The sequence below is a fragment of the Eptesicus fuscus genome, chromosome 7 (genome assembly GCF_027574615.1).
Source record: "Eptesicus fuscus isolate TK198812 chromosome 7, DD_ASM_mEF_20220401, whole genome shotgun sequence".
In the NCBI taxonomy this organism is placed as follows: Eukaryota; Metazoa; Chordata; class Mammalia; order Chiroptera; family Vespertilionidae; genus Eptesicus; species Eptesicus fuscus.
Window position 1 is genome coordinate 95421670 of NC_072479.1, and position 22584 is coordinate 95444253.

A 22584-nucleotide genomic window follows, 5' to 3' on the forward strand; every position below is an offset into this window, starting at 1 on the left:
CAACGATTGAAATTTCTTTTGAGAGCCAAATTTTTTAAACTTAAACTTCTCCTAACGCCACTTCTTCAAAATAGACTCGCCCAGGCCGTGGTATTTTGTGGAAGAGCCACACTCAAGGGGCCAAAGAGCCACATGTGGCTCGCGAGCCACAGTTTGCCGACCACGGGTTTAAGGGATAAGTAAACTCCAAATTTGTTTTGTAATTATGTCTCAATGCTTCTCCTTAACTCCTTAAAAGAGCCTGTCTTTAATTCAGAAGCTCTTTCTTGGAACATCGCACCAAGGTGGGTTTCTATGCCATTGCCTCCCAATGACTGAATTGAGATTGCCATTCGGTTTAGAATACTGATCTTTAATGATTTCCATTTACCCTGGCCTTTCCCCTGGAGCCCTAGACACTGTGGGGCCTGCTTGTTCTACCTCATCAAGTGCCTTCCATCTGTTTGGCCTGTATTATACCGCCGGCTTTTGCGATTGGGTCTTGACTTAGATTGCATACAGCTGCACCTCCCACCCTTAAGTGGCTCTTCGTGCCGAATCAGTAGCCTTCCTTACACTTTGCATGAATGGCCAAACAACGGGTTCTAATGAAATCCTGTGCAGAAGTCCAGTCTGAAAAAGAGACACCCCCGAGCTGCTCTGGTCTTCGGGGGTGGAGGAGGCTCAATCCCCCAGAACACTCAGAATCCCTTCAGAGTTGGTCTCCAGGGAGTTTTACTCAAGCTGCTCTCCTGGGTCCAACCCTCATCCCCTCAGTGTCCCCCCAGCTACACTGTGAGCTGCAGTTCTGTCTCTCATGCTTGCTCCGCCTTCCTTTCTAACACCCATCATTTCTTAACCTTTTACATCAACTCATATCTTATTCTTTATGCTTCCTTGAGGGTCTTTGGAAATCTGGGCAGATTTGGTTAAAAAACATTTTTTAATATATTTTTATTGATTTCAGAGAGGAAGGGAGAAGAAGAGAGAGACAGAAACATCAATGATGAGAGGGAATCATTGATTGGCTGCCTTCTGCACGTTAGACTGAGCCCGCAACCCAGGCATGTGCCCTTGACTGGAATTGAACTTGGACCCTCCGGTCTGCAAGCCAACACTCTATCCACTGAGCCAAACCAGCAAGGGCAAAAAATTTTTTAAAGGTTATTTACACTTACAGAGTATGAATATGCCAGGAAAGAAATGTTTTTGGATTTTTTAAAATACGCATATGGGCTTCTTTTTATTTATTAACAGCTTTTATGCATTTTCAATATTATTCCTTAAAGCAGCTGTTTCTCTTTCCCACCTGCCTGTCACTTCAGATTTCCATTTGTTCATTTACAAATCGGGATGGGGCGGTAGGAAAGCAAAGCACACGGTAATGTCCTGATTTTAAATTTATCCATTTGCTCATTTGCAAATCTGAGTGGGGAGTTACAAAAGCAAAGCACAAGGTAATGTTCCTAATTTTAAATGTGACTCACGTATCTGACAGTCATGTAGAAACCCAACTAGGGTCACAGAGAGACCACTGGCTTATTCTCCATCCCTGAACACTGTTTCTGAGGTGTTAGAACTAATATAATACCTGCCAAACTTATATTAGTTCTGCTGGTAGGCTTCTCCCCATTTGACTGTACAACTCTGAAGGGAACGTTTTTCTCTTTATCCACGATTGCACCTAGTACGATGCAAATGAATAACACGTGCTTAACTGGGAAAGGCATCATCTGTTTATACTTCCAGAAAGTTTTAAGAAAGCCTATAAAAATGTTAATTATCTGACGTTGGGGAAAATGTGACACAACCTGACTTAAAGAGGGAAAAGTAAGGAGGGATAATGTTTCTTTTCCTGGATGGAAAATCTATAAGGTTCAGTGTTGGTCTCAAGGAAGGCACGTTTTCAGATGACAAGTGGCTCTTCGGGTTAGTGGGACGGCCAAGTGACGGGGCTGACGTATGCGGATAGAACTTGAATGTGGAAAATACAAAAGGGAAAACTATCCAAACCGTATAGACACCCGGGGGCTTGGAGTCACTCTATAGTTGGAAGCCATTAACTTCATGCTGAGTTTTGGTAAAATGGATCCAACCATGAACTTAGCCTCGTTGGTAAGAATGAGCAGTGACACAGCAAAGTGGGAGACCATTCTCTGCCTGCTGGGCCCTGGGCACATGCAGACCCTTGTCTTGGTCACGTGAGGTCAGAACTGCCTCACTTGGAGCGGATCACTCAGGGCCTGGGCAGGAACCACTGACCAGCCAGCGGTCCGCTAACTATCAGTGTTAGGTTGGTGTTATTTGAGGTGCTGGGCAAGGCTTAAAGTAAATTCCCACTGGGCTTAGCATATCCATTCATTCCACATACATTTATTGAGACACTGAGGAATACGCAGGTGAATAAACAACAGTGTGTGTCCTCACATTGGTCACAGATTATAGGATATTAATAGCAAAATATGGTAAGGGCATAGCTCAGTATCTTGGATGGAAATCATGTTTAGACAATGATACGTTATTGCTGACATTTTCCATTCTATGATTGACTCTTATTCTTTGCCTCCCAATGTGAGAATAAGCCTCTTGCGATATACATATCACTCAGGATCCCAGAGAAATGATCTCCATAGAAATGTTCAATTGTCCTAATTATTCTAAAGTGAAACCCATTAGTCAACAAATGAAACCCAGGCATGGGCTTACTCTTGAATAGAAGCTGTTAAGTTAATTAAACAAGGAGGCCATTAGACTGAAGTGGCTCTAATACCTTGGCAACCTACACAAGCAAATCCAAATATAAGCCTGTAAATGCCTCAAGGTTATGAAATCAAAATGCCAAGGCCCACCAATCGCAAACAGCCAACTAGGCTTTAAGCTGCACCCAGTCAACTAACTTCCTTTCTTTGCTTCTGCGCCATCTCTCTGTCAGTCTTCCCCTGACTCCTATGGGCAGAGGACCCCTAACCATGTCTGGTTTGGTGCTGCCCAATTCGAATTTATTTTTGGTCAAATAAACTCTTAAAAGTTTTAATATGCCTCAGTTTATCTTTTAACAAAGCAGACAGCCTAGGAATCTCCAAATATTTGGGAAACCCACCCAAAGCAAAAGAAAGCCCACAAAGGAAAGAGAAAAAACAAATCCAGAGGAAATAGAGAAGATTAAAACAAATATAAAAAGTACCAGGTAGAGCTGGTATCTTCCAAGAGGTAAGAGAGAGTATTGTATTCATCAAAGAAGAAATGCCAAGAACAAGGGACGAACAGGAAATGAAAAGAGCTCTTGGAAATTAAGAACAGGATAGCCAAAATAAATTCAATCGAAGACAGGGAGAGAAAGAAACCTCACCAAGAGAAGTAAAAAAATAAAATAAAATAATACAAAGATAGAAAACAAGAAAGATGAGACAGGAGGTTAATCTCCCAAGGAGGTACAATTGCCAACTAACAGGAATTCCAGGGAGATAAAACAGTGAGTAGGAAATTATCCAATAATAGTGGACATTTCCCCAGAAGTAAAGGAGGGATTCTATGTGTTAAGTACAATGAATAAAAAACAAAAAACAAAACACCACATCAAGGGGCATATCATTGAGCAATTGAATTTACCCCCTCTTGTTCCTGTAAAAAAGAAAATGAGAAATTAAGGATGGCTCCAAGTTTTTGGCCTCAGCAAGTGGAAGGATAGGGTAGTCATTTATTAAGATGGGGAGACTATGAGGGAGGAAGATTATTTGAACAAGTTAAATTTGTGATACCTGTATTAGTTAGCTACTGCTGCTTAACAAATTATCCCAAAATTTAGTGGCTGAAAAACATCAAGCACTTACTGTCTCACAGTTTCTGTGAGTCAGAACTTGGGGGCAGTTTAGTTGGGTGCCTCTGGCTAAAGGTCTCTCTTGAGGTAGCAGAGGGGCTGTCAGCTGGGCAATGGTCTCATTTGAAAGCTCAGCTGAGATTGATGGGATCTGCTCCCATGGTTTTTGGCAGGCCTCACTTTCTCAACACCAAGGCCTGTCCGAAGGGCTGCCTTATGACATCAGGGTGGTTGGCTTTCCCCAGGAAGAATGATCCAAGAGAGAGGTAGAGAGAGGGAGCACCAAGACTGAAGTGACATCCCATTCTGTCTGCCATACTCTATTCATTAGAAGCGAGTCAATACGCCCAGCCTGCCCACACCCAAGGAAGGAAGATTACGCAAGGGCATGAATACCAAGAGGTGGGCATACTCACTGGATGTCCACGTGGTAAGGTGATGTGGGCAGTTTGAACAAATTCTGGCATTTGGGGGGTAAATCCAGCTGGAGAGTCATCATCAGGAAAGTATTTATTATTGGAAGTTAGGCATCTGAGACAACTTTTGAAAGGACTGGAGGAATCGATCCTGGGCTACGTCTCCAGGAACATTGCCCAGAGCTACCCTGCAGAACTATTCTGATAAAGGATCAGCCGTGGGCCCTGTGGTACAGAGCCCAGAGAAAGTTTGCTTCTGCCTCCCCCAGTGCAAGAGAGATGCCAGGTGTGCTAGCAGTTTCCCTGAGTAACTAACTTTAGGATCAAAGTTCTCAAAGGAGCATAGTCTGTGTCCTAGTCTAGTGGTCGGCAAACTCCTTAGTCAACAGAGCCAAATATCAACAGTACAACGATTGAAATTTCTTTTGAGAGACAAATTTTTTAAACTTAAACTTCTTCTAACGCCACTTCTTCAAAATAGACTCGCCCAGGCCGTGGTATTTTGTGGAAGAGCCACACTCAAGGGGCCAAAGAGCCGCATGTGGCTCACGAGCCGCACTTTGCCGACCATGGTCCTAGTCACGTGGAGTTGGGAGGGTGGAATTCATATCATGGAAAAACAGAGAGAGTGTTTGAAAGATGTGTGGCATCTATAAATACTATTGTTCATCACATTCTGGAAAGAACTGAGATAATTTAGCAGAAATTGGAAGTCATAAAACAAATCTAAGAGCCACAAAAAGATATGGAGATTATATCCATTCAAAACTCCAAGTTGTTATCCAAAAGCAAATCTGTACAGTTTGTGATATAGATATAAATGCAGACATTAAGAATGTAATAAGTTAGGTGGAAGAAGTAGATGAGAAAAAACTCTCAGAATATAAAACCAAAAGACAAAGAAGTGGAAAATTTGAGATAAAAAAGCTAAGAAACATAAAATCTCAATCCAAAAGGGCCACATTTAACCAAGACATCCAAGGGGGACGGGGGGAGGGAGAAAAATAGAAGGCATAATTTTTTTTTTTTAATTTTTAATTCCCAGAACTCAAGGAAAATACTTGAAAGGGTCTTTCAAATTCCAAGTTCATTGAGTGCAAAAAGGCCCACATAGCTATATACTATTATGAAATTTCAGAACACCCAGGATAAATATAAAGATGATAATGATGATTAATTTTTTAAAGCTAAAATTTTATAGGGCTTACTATGTGCAAGTAGATGTTTTATTCACTTTTTACATACTAACTAATTTAATCTTCACAATAGTTCTATGACGTAACAACTATAATTAATCAGGTGAAAATACCGAGGAACATACCCATGGATACACAGCTAGCAGGTGGCAGAACTGGGATTCAAACTACAGTCTGGCCTTGTACCCTTGCCCACGGCTTTTTTTTTTTTCTTTTATGAATACCAAATTCTAAAAGGTAGTAGAGAAATGCCTTCAAATGTCTTAAGGAAAATGATTTTGAATGTAGAATTACCCAAAATATTAATCCAGTGGGGGGGGGGCAATTTAATACATTTTCAGACATGCAAAAGCTCAGGTATGCAAAAACACCTATATTTCAGACATGCAAACACCTATATTCTTTATCTGAAAAAGTAACTTAAGGATCTACTGTGTCAAAAGGAAAAATAAATCCAAGAAAGACAATAACATCAGCTCCAAGTACAGTGAAACTAATTAAAGAATGTAACAAAAAGTAATCCCAGGATAATTTCTATGTAAATGAGCCTAGGAAGTTAGGGTATATTAGTGTGCTCAAAATATATTAAACAGCTGGAAGATATTAATGATAGGTAAATTTGTTTCCTATCAATAAGAAAGAAGATAATTTTAAAAGACGGGGGGTGGGGGGGCAGGAGGGAGGCTGTCCAAGAATACTGATTCCAAAAGCAACACAAACTAACCACAAAACAATTCAGAGTATTCGACGGAGTTGAAGGGAAGAGGATCATTTTGACTTTGACTTTGACCCTCCCCTTTGATGGCACGAGGGTGAGCGGCAACACCATAGGACTAGATTTCCTATTTAAGCATCCAGTCAACCTGTCCTCGCCCTTCATTAAGTGGTTTATTGAAACATAACTTTCTAAACTCTGTTTTCCATTTAGATAAACTTGACCAAGTAACAACACAGTGAACAGGACTTGGGAAGGAGGGAAAAGTGGAGGAAAAGGCAGGGGTGCAAATTCTCTTATCTTGCCTATTGGTAAGTAAAGGAACAGTATCCAACAATTAAGGATCAAGAAACAGACATTTCAACAAATAACTTATAGTTATAAAAGTATCCAAAATAACAGCCAGTTATTAAAAAGTATAACCAACAAGAAGAGGAGGGAGGTGTCACAAAAGGAGACGGTGTAAATTAAGTTTTGCATGTTTCGTGTTGGTCATTAGCACACACTGCTTAAGACCAAGCACTCTTGAGGCAGCGGGATAAGCATATACAGGGGGACCTGGTTTTATTGCGCTTCCCAGGGGTGGCGTTTTTACAAATTGAAGGCAGGGAACCTCCACCAGAAAAAAAGATTATGACTGACTTTATTGCAATGGCCTGGAACCGAACCCGCAATATCTCCGAGGTGTGCCTGGAGTTTAGAGCTATGGCGGTAGCCATGGAAAGACTTAGAGATGGGAATGAGTCAAAGGGCTTACCTGTGAGCAGCCGGGAAGGAGTGGGGAGCAAGACTTTATCTCCATAGTGTTTGACTTCTCATTTCCAGATGCATCCTGAAAGAATCCCAAACGGGCGATGCTCCCCCTCACAACCCTGGTGAGATTTGGGACCACTGGCCCCCGCATCCGTCAGCGCTGGCCATCTCGCTTCAGTAAGTGCTTTGGTGAGAAACTCAGTTTCAGGAGGCAGTTTCTCCAGGTTGGAGCCAATTTACATTCTTCCTCTTCTACCAACACGAAGAAGATGGACTGGGCCTGGAGAGAGACTGGAGGTGGAATCTGATGCATCGCTCAGGGACTTTTCAGGAATGCAAAATGTCAGGCCTCACGCCACGCCTGCCCAACCAGAATCTTCCTCCTAACGCCCACCCCCACGCCCGTGACTTACATGCACATCAGCGTTGGCGAAGCCCTGCTCTGAAGGTGGAGTTCTTAATCTGGCTGCCCTTTAGAATCACCTGGAGAGCTGGGAAAGCACTTGGATGGCTGGGCCTCACCTCCAAGCAGTTAAGTCAGAATCTCTCAGTGGAGCACCAGGCCTTTTTTGAAAGCTCCCAGGTGATTCTAATGCTCAGCTGGCGTTGAAAACCTTTGCACAAAAGGGTTTATCTGATTAGATTTCAGGAAAGCTTTTGCCAGGAAAGACTGCCTCCCTTGCAGATTCAAATATTCATCCCTTCTCCACAGGCTCCCCTACCTCTAGCTCCATTTTTCTCAATAAATGACTCTTGGTCCGGAGATGGACAGGAGGCAACCACGGAGGAAAGTAAGAAGTGAGCTCAGCTGATCAGAGGAGGATGAGGAGGCCAGCCCTGACGCCAGCCAAGCCTGTGTCAAAGCGAAATGAGTGACGGGAGGAATCATGAAGGGCTCGGGTGGTTGGGCAGAAAAGCCCCCTTAAGGAAGTGGGGAAAAGAGAACCACTGAAGACGGGAGAGGGGTGGGAGGGATGTGATGAGAATTAGCGTAAGTTTGGTAAACTGGATCTATCTGAAAGTACATATTGACCCAGTTTAAAGCAAACATCGAAATGATGACACTTCGGGCATGCTTCTCGGAAAACTACCTACCAAGGTGCTTCCCATTCCAATCCGCTCTGGAGCCAACAATAAAATCCAATCAAGTGTTGCTAATTACACCCTCCAATGAATTGTGAGACTGCCTAAGCCACAGTCCAGAGACTTGTATAGTCAATAACTGTGTTAAACAGCCTCAATTACTTACATATGGTGTCTCGCTTTGGTGTTAATTGTATCCATTAACCCACACAGAATCCGTTTTGAATTCCTGCAGGATGGCTTAATGCGCTGATTCCTTTGAGGCCACTAACCACATTTGCCTTTGCCCTGAAATTATTCAGCCTCTGGATAAATAGCAAAGAAGTCTAAATTTCTTCCTCATGGGAAATGCTTCATGGTATCTTTGAATTAAACCTCAAAATCACCCCTACCCGTGTTTCCCCCATCACAAGGGTGTCTGAAAGATAGACACGAGAGAAAAGGGAACAGGCTTGCTTCCCCCCATCAGATCCTCTTGAAGAAGGACATTTGTCATCTGAGCTAGTGGTTTCAGGAGCCAAGATCTTCTCCAGCTAAGCAAGTCATCTCCGATGGCCACACTAAATGGGCCCCAAATGTTCCTATATTTAACCCTGTGCTTTTGTGGGCATCTATGATTAATAGACTTGAGGGCACCATCTTACTTCTGATGGCCATCCTAATGGACAGGGCTGATATGGTTGAACCCACAGGATGGCGCACTCCAATTACTTGATCGGGAATGGAACATTAATAACCGAAATTGTATTTAATATGTTTTGTTGCACACCAGGGCTTAAGCAGATACTGCAGTGTGTAATACTCAATGGAACAAGTTAGAATATATTTTGCCATAGAGATATTTGAGAGGGGTTTTGAAGCCTAGGAAATGCAATGCAGAGCCCTGGACATTTCATACAGAAAGTATTACTTGCTCAGCATAAAAAGATGCGGGAAATCTTTAAATCACGATCCTGCGATGATGTCAATCAACCTTATGTTAGCACTAAAGGCGGTGACAGGTGGTAGCCTGGGCGACAAGGAGACACCCCCTGTCATAACCTCTCGAGCCGCGTGAATGCTGCAGCAGCAAATTTCATTGGAAAACCCCATTCGGAACACATGCTTTTGGAAGGCTAGGCTTGCTTTTTCTTGTAGGTTATGTAGCTTAAAAAAATACAATCATAATAATACATGTTCGCTGCAGAAGATTTGAGAAAAATAGCAAAGCATGAAGAGAAAAGAAAGTCATCTAAAATCTTACCATGAAAGATTGTTATTATTTTGCTGTGTTTCCTTCCAATCTTCTAAAACTGCAGTTATATAACGTATTTCATTTAAAAATTTTTTATGTTTTTTATTGTCTAAAGTTTTATACATGTCTCCTTTTCCCCCAATTGACCCCTCCCCCCGCAGCCACTCCCACCCCAGGCAAGCCCCCACCGCCCCAGTGTCTGTGTCCATTGGTTATGCTAATATGCATGCTTACAAGTCCTTTGGTTGCTCTCTAACTGACCCCCCTCCTACCATTTATCTCTGGATCTCTTCTTGTTCATCAAATTATGACATCACTATATTTCTTATCTCTCCTCCAGCTCAAAGCCACTGAGTCCTGTGGAAGCCCCTTCCCTGTCCCCAGAGCATGTCTGAGCTACCCTTAGGGAAGAGCAAAGTTGGGGCCTTTATTTGATGCCCCCCAATGTTCAGCCGTCCACGGTGAGGGGGCTGCCACGGTTCACTCGAGGTAGCCAGGAGGCCAGCGTCTCCAATGACCCTCCCTCTGAACCAGGTGCACACTCCACCAAGGAGACCGGAAACCCTGTGATGAGTGCTTCAGTGGTAGTTGCAAAGTCACACTGACGTGGGGAGGGCCCGGGGAGCTGATCAGCCGCATCCCTGGCTCTGCATTAGGACCACGAGGTGGCTGGCCCCACAGCTGACTCAATTAGTAGGGTCTCAGAGGCAGTGCTTTTATAGGCCCTCGGGGGACTTGAATGTGGGGTAGTGAGACATGCCGGCTAGGCCTTCAGGGCAGTGCCACGCGGACCTCACTTCCACCTGAATTCTTCCCACTTCTCCCTCCTCCCCGTGGTCTCTCCAACCTGCTCCTTTCCCCTTGAGCACACTGCCACTCATCCCTGTAGAAATAACAAGCTCACTAAGCCCTGCTCCTTCCTGCCTTGCAAATTTCACAACCTGAGGAGGGCTACAGGTGGGTTGCAATTTCTGTTGACTCCATTAGGGGCAGCAGTGAGCGCAGGTCTCAGTGACCACTGATTGGGGCGTGTGGGGGTTGAGACGGAGACCATGGGGGTATGGATAAAGTGGAGTTCTGATGCCATTTTCCTAAAATAAGATCTGAAATTATAGACCTGACCTCCCAGGGAGGGTTCTTTTCCTTCCTGAGGCGTGTACTCCTCCTTGCTTGGGTTGCATTTGTGTCCTTGCATTAACTTCCCAGGAAAATTGAGAAAGTGGCTTGTTTCTCCCTGATCCCTGGGTGGGGGTGGTGGGAGGCAATCCACAATAAGATCACACTGCATATATTCTGATTTTTTTCACTTTATTGTGAAAATTTCTCCCATGTCATTAAATATTTTTGGAAAGTATGACTATATGTAATGATACGTATTTTATACATATTTTGTAAATTATGTATCCTAATTTTTTAAACCATCCCTCTATTGTTGGACATTTAGTTGCTTTACAGTTTTTACTCATATTAGTAACTGCTATGAATTTTCTCAGACATAAATCTCTGACCTGCTCACGGATAATTTGCCATGAGCTGCAAGGACCTTGCTCCATCCTTTGAACTCCCCTCCGAGCTGAGAAAAGGGCTTTCACAGATGAACTTCACTCATGGCCCAGGTCAGCTTTCACTGGGGCCCATCAAACCTGTCTCTCTAACACTAAGCGACATGAAATCACCAGATCATGCCAAGTCCAATTAGCATCCGCCATGAGCTCTTCACTCTGTAAAGAGGCATCTCGTGTTTTGTTATATTCAATTTCTGAAATGCTATTAACAGAGACCATTAAGGTACTAGAGAATCAAAACACAAGTAATGATTTTTTTAAAAAAACACTTTGCAATGAATGTATCATGCGTGTTGACTCATAGCGCCAGCAACCAAGTCCCCTATTCAACGAACGTCCTTGTAAGAGGAACTGCTGAACAAACCACAGGCAGTACCTGGCGTAAACTACCCTCCCTGCGCTCCTGGTGCTGATAGACACCATCAAATGCAAATCACAGCATCGAGTGCAGGCTTGACAGCCAGGTACAAGCAGCATACATGTACCTGTGCACAAGGCATGTGCGCGCGCGCACACACACACACACACACACACACACACTTATTCTATGTGTGATGGCAATGCCTCAATAATATGAAAACCAACTGCTGAGCCATCAAGAGAAGTAGACTGCCAAGACCAAGGATTCTTAGATCCCGAAGCTACCTGACTACTGCCTTGGGGTGGAAACACTTCCAGAAATCACCATTAAAGGCTATAGTTTTACCCACGTGGGACTTTACCATCTGCCCAGCCCTGGTCCCAGAGTTGCTGCAGGAAGACAACTCAACCGAGTTAGATTGAATCCCAGGAGGAGTTTCTGAAGCTGTTTCCTGTCCGTTTTACTGAATAAAACTCTCGTTTTGATATGATGGGAAAAGAGGTTTGGCCAAGCTCAATCTAAGCATATCCTGCTTCCTAAACAACCTAGAGGCCACCGGAGAGTTACCATTGAAAAAAATCACCCAAGTCTTTTTCACTTCTGAAAGTGCCTGCTTATGGTATTGCATAAGGTCTAAGACAAAGGTGGTTTTCTGGCCCATTCTTAGCAGCTGATAAAATGGCCTTTCCGGCCACCTTCCCTCTGATGTGCAGGCTGGCGTGTGGTCACCTCAGAGGTGACAATCATCCCCTCTGCCTACTTCCCTTGGTGAGAGGAAGACACGATCCAATTACCATGTGTCCCTGCCCTTACTTGGCCTCAGCTGATTGGATGTCAGGCCTGACATAAGTCAATTAGATTTTCTGCCGGGAGGAGCTGGAATTGGTGGCTGACTGAGGGACCTAGCTGTATGGGTCTCTCTTTCTTGTGTTCCCCAAATAGCTTCAAGCGTGGCAGCCTCCTGGGTAATGCCTTCCTTTAATATCCAAGGAAGAGTTAATAAGACGAGTAGAAAAGAGGAGCTTATATATTTGTTGATTGTCCAGTAAATGCAAACAAAGATTCTTCCTTGTGCCCAAGCAAAATCGGCTATGTTATTGTCAAATGCGCCATTCCCGGCGAATCTCTCCCACGGTTAGGATAAGGATACCGAAACTGTGATGACTTGCAACACCCTGGCTCTCCAGAACCTATTTGTATTGAAACTATAGATTTTCTGGCCTCTGCAATTCCCTAACACCACTTAATTAATACTGTATATATTGTTGCTCATGTTACATCATCCATCTCGCAAACCTCCCCCACCCAACTCCCTCTTCCCTCCCCTTCCCCCCACCCTTGTGAATACTGACTTCCAATGACTTTCTCAAAGGTTGTTATTGTGCTTTGTTATGGGAGCCAAAAATGCTAATAATTCTATAGTGTAAATATAGACTAACACATTGCAACCATGTCCCCTCTTGAACTTCCAGGCTGTGGTTCCTGCATTTCCGGATGTGATTTCTTTCAGTGTTGACTGCTTGCTGACAGATTCCAACGCAGGTCAGGTCCCTTAAACTTCCTTGTAAAACCCACTCCTAGCAAGAACGCTCCTAAGTCAGGTTAACCAGCACCCCCACCCTTGAACCTGAACACCCTCAATATCTGATCGTCTTCTTCATCCTCCACCCCCAAGCCATGTCTGAGCACCCTGGCCTGACTTTAGCTAAGAATCCTGTTAGGTCAACTTAGCCAGAATGGCCTTTACCTCTGATGTTTCCTCATAGTAACTGTCCATGCACTCACTCCACCCCGATATTTGGCTATAATTCCCACTTGTCCACTCTGTATTTGGAGTTGAGCCCCATGTCTCTCCCCACTGCAAAATCCCATTGCAGTGGGCCCTATGCCTATCGTGACGGTCCTGAATAAAGTCCACTTTACCATCTTTAACAAGTGTCCTTGAACTTTTTTTTCTTTAACAACCTCTGCCTACCACACACACTGTTGCCAGTGGGGAGGCTGGGCGAGGGCCCAGGAGCATAGTGAGAAGGATGGTCCTGTCCATACAAATGAATGGCTGTTCCTTATCCAATGCAATTTAAGACTGACCTGGGAGAGCATGACATCACCATACCAACTGGAGGGAAGAGAGGATACCAACTGGGAGGGCCAATCACAGAAGAGTGGTCTAAGCCTTCCGAGGAGGAAGTGGCCGTCCACCCCGAGGGCTGCCTGGCACGTGGCACGGAGCCTGCAAGAGGGTAGGGAGACCTTCTTGGGTGAAACTGACAGGGTGCACAGGGGAAAGGATGCTTGCCACAGTTGGATGCTAGACCAGAGACAACGCCGCAGTCAGAACGCTGACAGCAGAGTCTGGGGCTGGAGAGCAGGGGTTAGCTGTGGATTCGGTGGCCCGGAGCTCCGCACTCGTCCTCTGTCTGACGTGTCACTCCAAATCAACATGTCTGCACCATTCAGGAAACCTATGAGTATTCTCACCAGGGAGAATGATCGGCTTTCCATGTTGCCTTTTTGGAACTGGGGCCAGACATAAGTCCAGGGACTACCCCACGGGCAGGAGTCTGGCTTCCTGGGGGCATCTGTTTGACCCCACACAAGGCTGACCCCTAACGGGGAGAAACAGGTACGAGGTATCTGTTTGACCCCACACAAGACTGACCCCTAATTTAGAGGAGAGAAACAGGAACTGGGCTCACCATCTGCTCGGCTGGTCCCAGGCATTGGACAAAACTACCCGGTACGGTAGTTGCTTTTTGCAAACGGAGTCCATGCAGGATCAGTTTCAGGTTGGGGCACCCTGCCTGCATGCCGCTGCTGATCCAGGTTCTAGTCCCAGGTACCCGAGGAAGACTTAGAAATAAAATTGGAAGAATTCACAGGTGTGTGAACTTTGTTGTGTGCAACGGGCCAGACAGTGGATACTTGAGGCTTTGCAGGCTGTATGGTCTCTTTCTCAGTTCTGCCATTGTAGAAGAGAGCAGCCGACGACAAATGTAACCCAGTGGGCACAGCTGCATTCTAATAAAACATTATTTACAGAAACAGGCAGTGCACTGGATTTGGCCCGCTGGCTGGATCCCAACCACTGCATGTGGCAGAGGGCCGGGGGCAGAGGCTTCACTTGCCTGGATCGAATGGTGCTAATAGTGGGACTACAGGACCGAATGATAAATGCACCTATAATTGTGGTAGATATGCGCAGACTCCCCTCTCCAGAGCTCTTATCGTGGTAAACTTATCATTTACCACCAGCAATCGCATCTTGATTCCCTACAGCCTTGCCAAGAGAATGTTTCAACCGATTTTGAATTTTTGCCAATTTGATAGTGAGAAATGGTATCTCAGTGTGATTTTAATTAGCATTTCTTTCCATCTGAGTAGTTCTGAGCATCTCTCTCTCTCTCTCTCTTTTTTTAATGAACCATCTGTCTTCAGCTATTTTATTATTTTGTTATTGGCCTTTTTCTTCCTGATTTATATTAGTTCTTTACATATTAAGATTAGCCCTTGCCGAAACCGGTTTGGCTCAGTGGATAGAGCATCAGCCTGCGGATGGAAAGGTCCCAGGTTCAATTCCAGTCAAGGGCATGTACATTGGTTGCGGGCACATCCCCGATAGGGGGTGTGCAGGAGGCAGCTGATCGATGTTTCTCTCTCATCGATGTTTCTAGCTTTCTATCCCTCTCCCTTCCTCTCTGTAAAAAATCAATAAAATATATTTAAAAAAATAAGATTAGCCCTTAATGTGTATTCTGCAGTTGTTGGATATGGTAGTCTATGCATCAATTAGGTCAAAGTGGTTGACAGCATTGTTCAAATGTTTGAGATACCTAGTAGTCACTCAAGTGGAGCTGTCCAGCAAGCATTTGGAAATACACATCTGGAACTCGGGTGAGAGGCCTGGAGTGGAGAAATAAACTTGAGAATATTTGAAACAATGAGGTGGGTTAGGTCACATGGGGAGAAAAAGTAGAGAAGTAGTAATAAAAACATTCCAACATTTAGAGATTGAGAACCACAAGACAGAGAAGGGGCCTCCAGGGGTGTAGAAAATAAAGCAAAAGGCCGATGAGAATTCTTATTGAGAATTGATCACTGGATTCGCCAACATGGAGACTATAGATGACCTTGACAGGAATACTTTCAGTTGAGAGATGGGGACAAAAGCCTGACATCTCAGAGAGCAAAGTGATTAGAGCACCAGTAGCCAACCAGTGGCCTGCGGACCACTGGTGGTCCGTGAGGTCCGAAAGGTTGGTGACCGCTGGATTAGAGAAATAGTCGGCTGCTAGATAGTTGAGGGTTAACTTGATGTCTGAGGTTATAAACTGAAAGGTCTGTTTTTCACCAGCCACATTCAGCTGCTCAAGGGCAGGTAAAGCATCGTTGAGAGCTATGTCTAACCAGAGCTGTCCAGTCATGATGAAGGTGGTAGTGGAGGATGTATGGGTTGATGAACCCAGGAATCTAAGCTGCAAAGTGAGAAGAGTGCATAAAACAGAGAAAAAAAGTGATAAAGCAATAGATTGGAGATCTAGGTATGGTCAAAGCCAATATATTATACTCATAAATACAAGATATATACATAGATCACCCCAGTCTCTTCTGGGTGAGTTCCACACATGCTCAATGTTCATGTAGTTTATTAAAAAATACATACAACAGGATGGGTAAGTACTTCTTCAATTTTATTCTTATTTGAGTTTACAACAATTCAAGGAAGGAAGATGCCCATAATAAATGGGTAGACTACCATACCACAGATATATTATATGGCAAGGAAGCCCAAATACTGAAAGACTTTTTAAAATGTACTTCATTTGGCTACATCACTGATAGTCTCAATGCAGAATTTTGATGTCTTCCAAAAGATACATTACCCTAAGTTCCCATTTTATCATGTTCTGAGAAACGAGTTTTTAAAGAAAAAAAAAATGGTTGGTAACCAAGAATAAAAAATGTTTTAAAAAAATTATCTGTGTGTAAATAAAGTGTCTGGTAGATTAGTGAAAGGAAGAAGTTTGGAAAGCAGGAGTTTTTATATTGTATAAAAATACTGTGAATTCACATTATTCAAGACTGATAACAAATTATTTTTGTGGGTAAATAGGTCATCTTAGCATTTGCATACTTATCTAAAGGCTTTCAAAAAACAGTAAAATGTTTCAGAGGAATCTACATCCCTCTTATAAATTAATCCAGTTAATTGATGACTGATTTTTCCATGTTTTTTTATTTTTTTATCACATGCCTTTTAGACGTTTTGTTGCTGTAACCAAGGTTGAGAAAGGAGCTATAAATCAGTCATCCTAGTTCTTTCTCATCGTCTACCTAGAATGACTGGACCTGGGAAGGGTGGTAGCAATGAAATGTTCTATGGAATAAGGCATTGTTCTCTTTATTCTACCGTTTTTAATTATCTGTGTTTTCCTGGGGCTTAGGAACATGAATAATTCACAGTTGGCTACACTGACCAGCAAGACACATTACATGGAGGTCTCCCTGCCTGAAATCTAAAAGCAGCAGCAATGCTCTGTGCTATAGACAGCCCTGCTTCTCCATTGCTCTCCTCCCGGGGAATTAGGAAGGTACTCCTGGTGCATTTTTTTTATTTTGGAGGGGGGTTACAGGAAGAGTACTGGCTCAGGAGATTGGACACCTGGTCTTTAGTCACAATTTGGTCATTTTGCAGCCGTGCAACCTGTAAAATGTAACTTCTCTGAGTTTCCATTTCTTTTGCTATCATACAGAGAAAGAAAGACCTACCTGACCTATTTCACAGGTACTGTCAATGTACTAGACTCAAGTTGTTGATAAATGCTTTAAAAATGTGGTTTCCTGGCCCTTGCTGAGGTGGCTCAGTTGGTTGGACGTACACCAAAAGGTGGTGGGTTTGATTCCAAGTCAGGGCACATACTTAGTTGCGGGTTCAAGCAACCAACTGATGTTTCTCTCTCACATCGATGTTTCTTTCTCTCTCTCTCTTCCTTCCTCTCTCTAAAAATCAATCTTTACAAAAATGTGGCTTGCTGTTCACTATTTTATATTAAAAAATCAAAATATAAATCACTGGGAAATACATAAATGCTTAGGAATCACACGGTGCAAATGTAAACAAGTAATTTACCAGTACTTTACAATAAAATCAAATAAATTATTTATGGATTCTTTTTAAATAAAAAAGTCTTTGCAGATAAATATTCATCAGCTTAACTTAATCATTCTTTCTTTCATAAGAATGATCACTATGAGACATTATAACTCTCCAAAGGAGAAATTCTATAATTCGTTCAGTTCACTGCCTTAGAAGCTTCATTAGAAGGCAGAGGAATGGAATAATTAAAGTTTTAAAATAAGCAAAAATATATAACTCTAAACCACAGTCCCCTTATTTTAAAGAGTTTAATAGGAACACTTTCCCCAATATATGTATAAACAACCTACTGTTTCTATAATATTAATACTAACTCACAACTAAACCATGAAGATCAAAGCTAATGTGCATTTTTCTTCCCTTATCAACTAAATTATTAGATATCTGATGGTCTTAAAAATGAACTATATGTGATAGAAAAATGCTTACCTATTGAATAACTACATGTTGGTTAAGTATTTGGAATATAGATCAGAGGTTAGAAAGTGCTTGAGACATAGCAGAGTATATGACAGGGTCCCCTGTAGAAATGAGCCTGTACAAACAGATGAAATGTACAGGCATGAGCAACCACTGAAGTAACCCACCAACTTCTCTTTTAAAATGGTGCGCCTAAAAATACCAATAGACTTCTTTAGAAGAGCAAATTAATCACCTGCCCATTCTAAATCTCATATATTAAATGGCACAGTGGTTTTAATAAGAAACAATTACAATGTAGATAAGAAATACTAAATTCTGGACAGTAACAAAATTTTTGGACCAAATAACAAAAGTATGTCAATAAAGTGTATTTAGGAATAACTACCATATAATGCTAACATTCTAACAGCACTAGGATCTTTGCTATCAACAAGCCAAGATTCAGTTCTCGATCAAAAATCTCTCTCTCTCTCTCTCTCTCTCTCTCTCTCTCTCACTCTCACTCACACACACACACACACACACACACACACACTTTCTAGTCTCTACAAATGCAGCTCCGATTATCTCCTGTTCTTGACTATTAAGTCTTCTGAAAAAGATCAACATTCTTTCAACAAATCAATGATCAAAAATGACCCATTGCTTTCATGAAAGATCTCTCAAGGTCATTCTGTGTTTCAAGGGCAGCCTGCCAAGGACTTGCAGAGATGAAATTGAATTAGCATTGGCACAGGGAAATTCATAGCAGCAGGTCAAAGTCCATTTATCTTATGCTCAGCAGGCCCTATTTAGGTCAGGTGAGGAGTAAGTAATTGGCAAACTGTTCCTCATCTAGCAGAGAGGTGGGTGTAGTTAAAAACTACTGAAAGCGTGGTTGGGCCCCTTTCATTTTATGGTTTGCTTTGCGGTAGGTACCACACATCCGCGAGACAAGAAAGGTTAAACTAGAACTCTCCTCTAAACTGGCATCATAAGTTAAACAATAATCAAGTACATTTCTGCTGTGTCTGTGGTTTTAAAATGATTCATTGTAAACATCCTATAGGCTTTCCTACTTAATTAACTTCGGAGATTGAGCTTGATTCTATGTCTGTGTGAAATTAGCATAAATACTGTTCATTCTGGTTCGACACAACTTCCTTTAAAAAATGTTAAGGCCATTTAATGGAATCAGGGCCAACTGCAGAGTGCCCTGACTGAAGTCAAACGACTGATTGAAGATTTCTGAAAAAGCCATTGGCGGTAATCTTGCGTTTTCCTTCTCGGTAACTTGAGAGCAGTTTGTAGGATTTATTAGTCTCCAACATCTCCATCTCGATCTCCAATAAGCCAAAGAAAATGGAAACTTAAGGCTAACAACGCTGTCCCAAGCAGATCCCCCAGAGCCGTTAGGTAGGGGATGGAGAAACTATCGGGGTCCTTTCCCTTCCTCCAGAAGTGACGGACCATCCAGTCAGCGATCCACAGCAAGGTGAACACCTACAAGAGAACACCAGCCATTACTCCTGTCGCCCGGACATTCCCGGCCTGGCAAACATGACCATGAGTCTAAACTACTGCTTTCTGAAAGTTAATGGCATGCATCTAAGCATCATGCTTGAAAAGAAGAAATAGCTCATTGACAGGAAGATTTTCCTTCCACAAGAATACATTTCATGTATATCTGTGATAAAATTCTTCTTCAACGTTTCACATGTATCTTCTCATTTTTTTCTAGCCTCCCAATTACCACAACCATCCTTATAGTTAATAGAACTGTGCAACTGCCAAATCACTGGTTTGTTTCAACTTTTTTCTATATGATAATCCTGTGACGAAGGAAGAAGATACATGAAGAATATAAAAATTACAATTAGGAATCATTTAACATTTAATATGCAGGTATATTGATTGAAATAAAGATGGAGAACTGACCATTCATTTATTAATCACTAGTGACCCGTCACGCGAAATTGTGCGAGACCTGGGACCACCCCTCCCCAATGCCATGGGACCGCCCCGAGTCCCGGAGTCCTGCCCTGTGTGGCCAGCACGCCACAGGATGGCCCCAAGTCCTGGAGTGCCACCCCAATGCCCTGCCTTCAGGCTGCGCGCAGCAGCCGCAGGGCCCTGCCCCCACGGTGTGCACGCGGGGCCATGGGTACCCTGGCAGAAGCCACACGAAGCAGACGCCGGCCCCGCCCCCACTGTGCATGCCGCCATCTTGTGATGGCGTTATGGCATGAGGGTCAATTTGCATATTACCTCTTTATTATATAGGATAAGGCCATTGGTGTCTTGCAGAGGAAAATTTCAGTGTGATGATGAGAAAAATAAACAGAAGGTAAGAGCATTGAGGAATGACCTGTCTATATACACTGAGTGGCCAGATTATTATGATCTCTGAATGCATAATAATCTGGCCACTCAGTGTATCTCCTATATAATAAAAAGCTAATATGCAAATTGTCCCCTCGACCAGGAGTTCGACCAGCAGGCAGGCCGGCCAACTGCCCATGTCCCCTCCCCCTGGCCAGGCTAGCTGGACCCCACCCATGCACAAATTCATGCACTGGGCCTCTAATATATATACACACACACACATATACACACACTGAGTGGCCAGATTATTATGCATTCAGAGATCATAATAATCTGGCCACTCAGTGTAAATACAGATTTAGACATAGAGTCAAGCTATCTTAAAGGACTATTCAAATGCTAAGGTAATGAGTGTGTTTTCTAGGATATCAAGAATACAGGGGTGGGCAAAAGTAGGTTTACAGTTGTGAGTACACAGATAAACACAGCTTATTCTTGTATTATGATTCATTTATTTTGTAGTATTTATTTGTGTTACAACTATAAACCTACTTTTGCACATCCCTAGAAAAAGACCTCTGTGATGCTTTGAGTTTGGGGATGAGATAAACGGGTTGGTTTTTTTGATCCATTTAGAGTGGAAGGATTCTGTGATTTTCAAACTCCTGAAGGGCTAAAGGGACTTAGGATTAGAGAGGTTAACATTCACTGGTTAGGGACAAGCCAGCAAGTACAGTGGATTACTTAAGAGCGCTCTTCTAGCCCTAGTGGTTTGGCCCAGTGTTTCCTTGGAATATTGTGAATAAGGAATTATTTAAAATGGCATTAAGGCCGAAACCGGTTTGGCTCAGTGGATAGAGCGTCGGCCTGCGGACTCAAGGTTCCCAGGTTCAATTCCGGTCAAGGGCATGTACCTTGGTTGCGGGCACATCCCCAGTAGGGGGTGTGCAAGAGGCAGCTGATCGAGTTTCTCTCTCATCGATGTTTCTAACTCTCTATCCCTCTCCCTTCCTCTCTGTAAAAAATCAATAAAATATATTTTTTTTAAATGGCATTAAGTATCAAGTACTTCTTAACGCAACATATCTTATTTTAAAACTAAATGGTTACTTCAGAAATGCATGCTTTTCACAGTGAAAACACCTCGAAAATCAAACTAAGAGTAAGCTGTGTTTTCTTTCACATCATCTGTTTGTTTTTATGAATATGCATAACCTTTTAGAGGTAAATATACCTTCTGGAAAGGCAATTTTGTAGCCCCAGCTAACTATGCACTCTCTAGCTGTGTTACTTGGGATTTAAATAAATATGTAAAGTACCAGAATATATATTTGCTCTGGACAATAGTGGTTCTCTCGGCCAGCACCTTCTCTGAGCTAGAATCAGCATTCCCAGGTGCTAGCCTCCCCTCCATGCTCCAACTAACCGCCAGTAACAAACAGCCTTGTGTACTGTGTGAAGGAAGATGATTTCTTTGGGAGAGGAATGCTTAGAAATATGAAACAAATAAACACCAGAAAGAGCTCATTAGCACAGTTCTTCCCAACCCCTAACTTACAAAGGCTGAATTCATTTCCCCTATAAAAATATGCTTTCCTAATCCAGTTTCCAGACTGGAAACTTTATGCACTAAAATCTAATATTTAAATGTCTGTTAAGAGGCATGTAGGATTACCAGTCAACAGGAAGTCAATCTCCTGATATTCAGACAAAAGCATCCTTGCTTTGGTCTGAACTGTGTTTGCGAGGTGGCAGGTGGGGGAAGGTGAGACAAGAAGGGACCTTATTTGGAGAAGGAGCCCATAATATTCACCAAACTGCGCAAGGAGCCCATGGCACAAAAAGAGTTAAGACCTTCTGTCCAAAAGAAACTCTCAGAATGCGTTCGAGGAGACACATATTCATAGCCTTGATTTTTAATAGCGAAACACTACAAATAACCTAAAAGTCCAATAGAAGAAGAACGGGTAAATTATGGAATATTCATACAATAGAATATTATATTGCACACTTCCCTGCAACCCTCTCTAAGATCTGCTCTGCTTGGAGACATTTTGCCTGATCCCAGCATAACTCCTTTACAATAGCAATGAATTCAACTGTGTCTTTTAATTTCTGACACTGAGTGATGGTTTCATCATCCTTTGACATCTTTAAGCATCCCTTTTAATGAATGCAAACATGTCTCGTTTTAATTCATTTCCCTAGATGGCACAAAAACAATTTAGATTAGTTTTGTTAGTCAGAACTAACATGGCTATTTAGTTTTCAAATTAAAAAGTCGTATGGTGGCCGAAACCGGTTTGGCTCAGTGGATAGAGCGTCGGCCTGCGGACTGAAGGGTCCCAGGTTCGATTCCGGTCAAGGGCATGTACATTGGTTGCGGGCACATCCCCGGTGGGGGGTGTGCAGGAGGCAGCTGGTCGATGTTTCTCTCTCATGGATGTTTCTAGCTCTCTGTCCCTCTCCTTTCCTCCCTGTAAAAAATCAATAAAATATATTTAAAAAAAAAAAAGTCGTATGGTGCTAAATATTTACTTTTTAAAATAACTAAAAATTTTAAGTTATAGAATCATTCAGG

The 22584-nt window shown here is 42.8% G+C and overlaps 1 protein-coding gene across 2 annotated transcripts in view; it reads right to left on the reverse strand.

The window, feature by feature from the left end:
• Nucleotides 1-18821: 18821 nt before the first annotated feature.
• Nucleotides 18822-22584, reverse strand: part of SLC41A2 (solute carrier family 41 member 2) — a 75779-nt gene continuing 72016 nt past the window's right edge. For both annotated transcript variants that reach the window (XM_054719430.1, XM_054719431.1), the window contains exon 11: nucleotides 18822-19181. In XM_054719430.1, coding sequence (XP_054575405.1) covers nucleotides 18996-19181 — 186 coding nt within the window. In that variant the 3' untranslated portion in view covers nucleotides 18822-18995. The remainder of the gene's footprint in view (nucleotides 19182-22584) is intronic.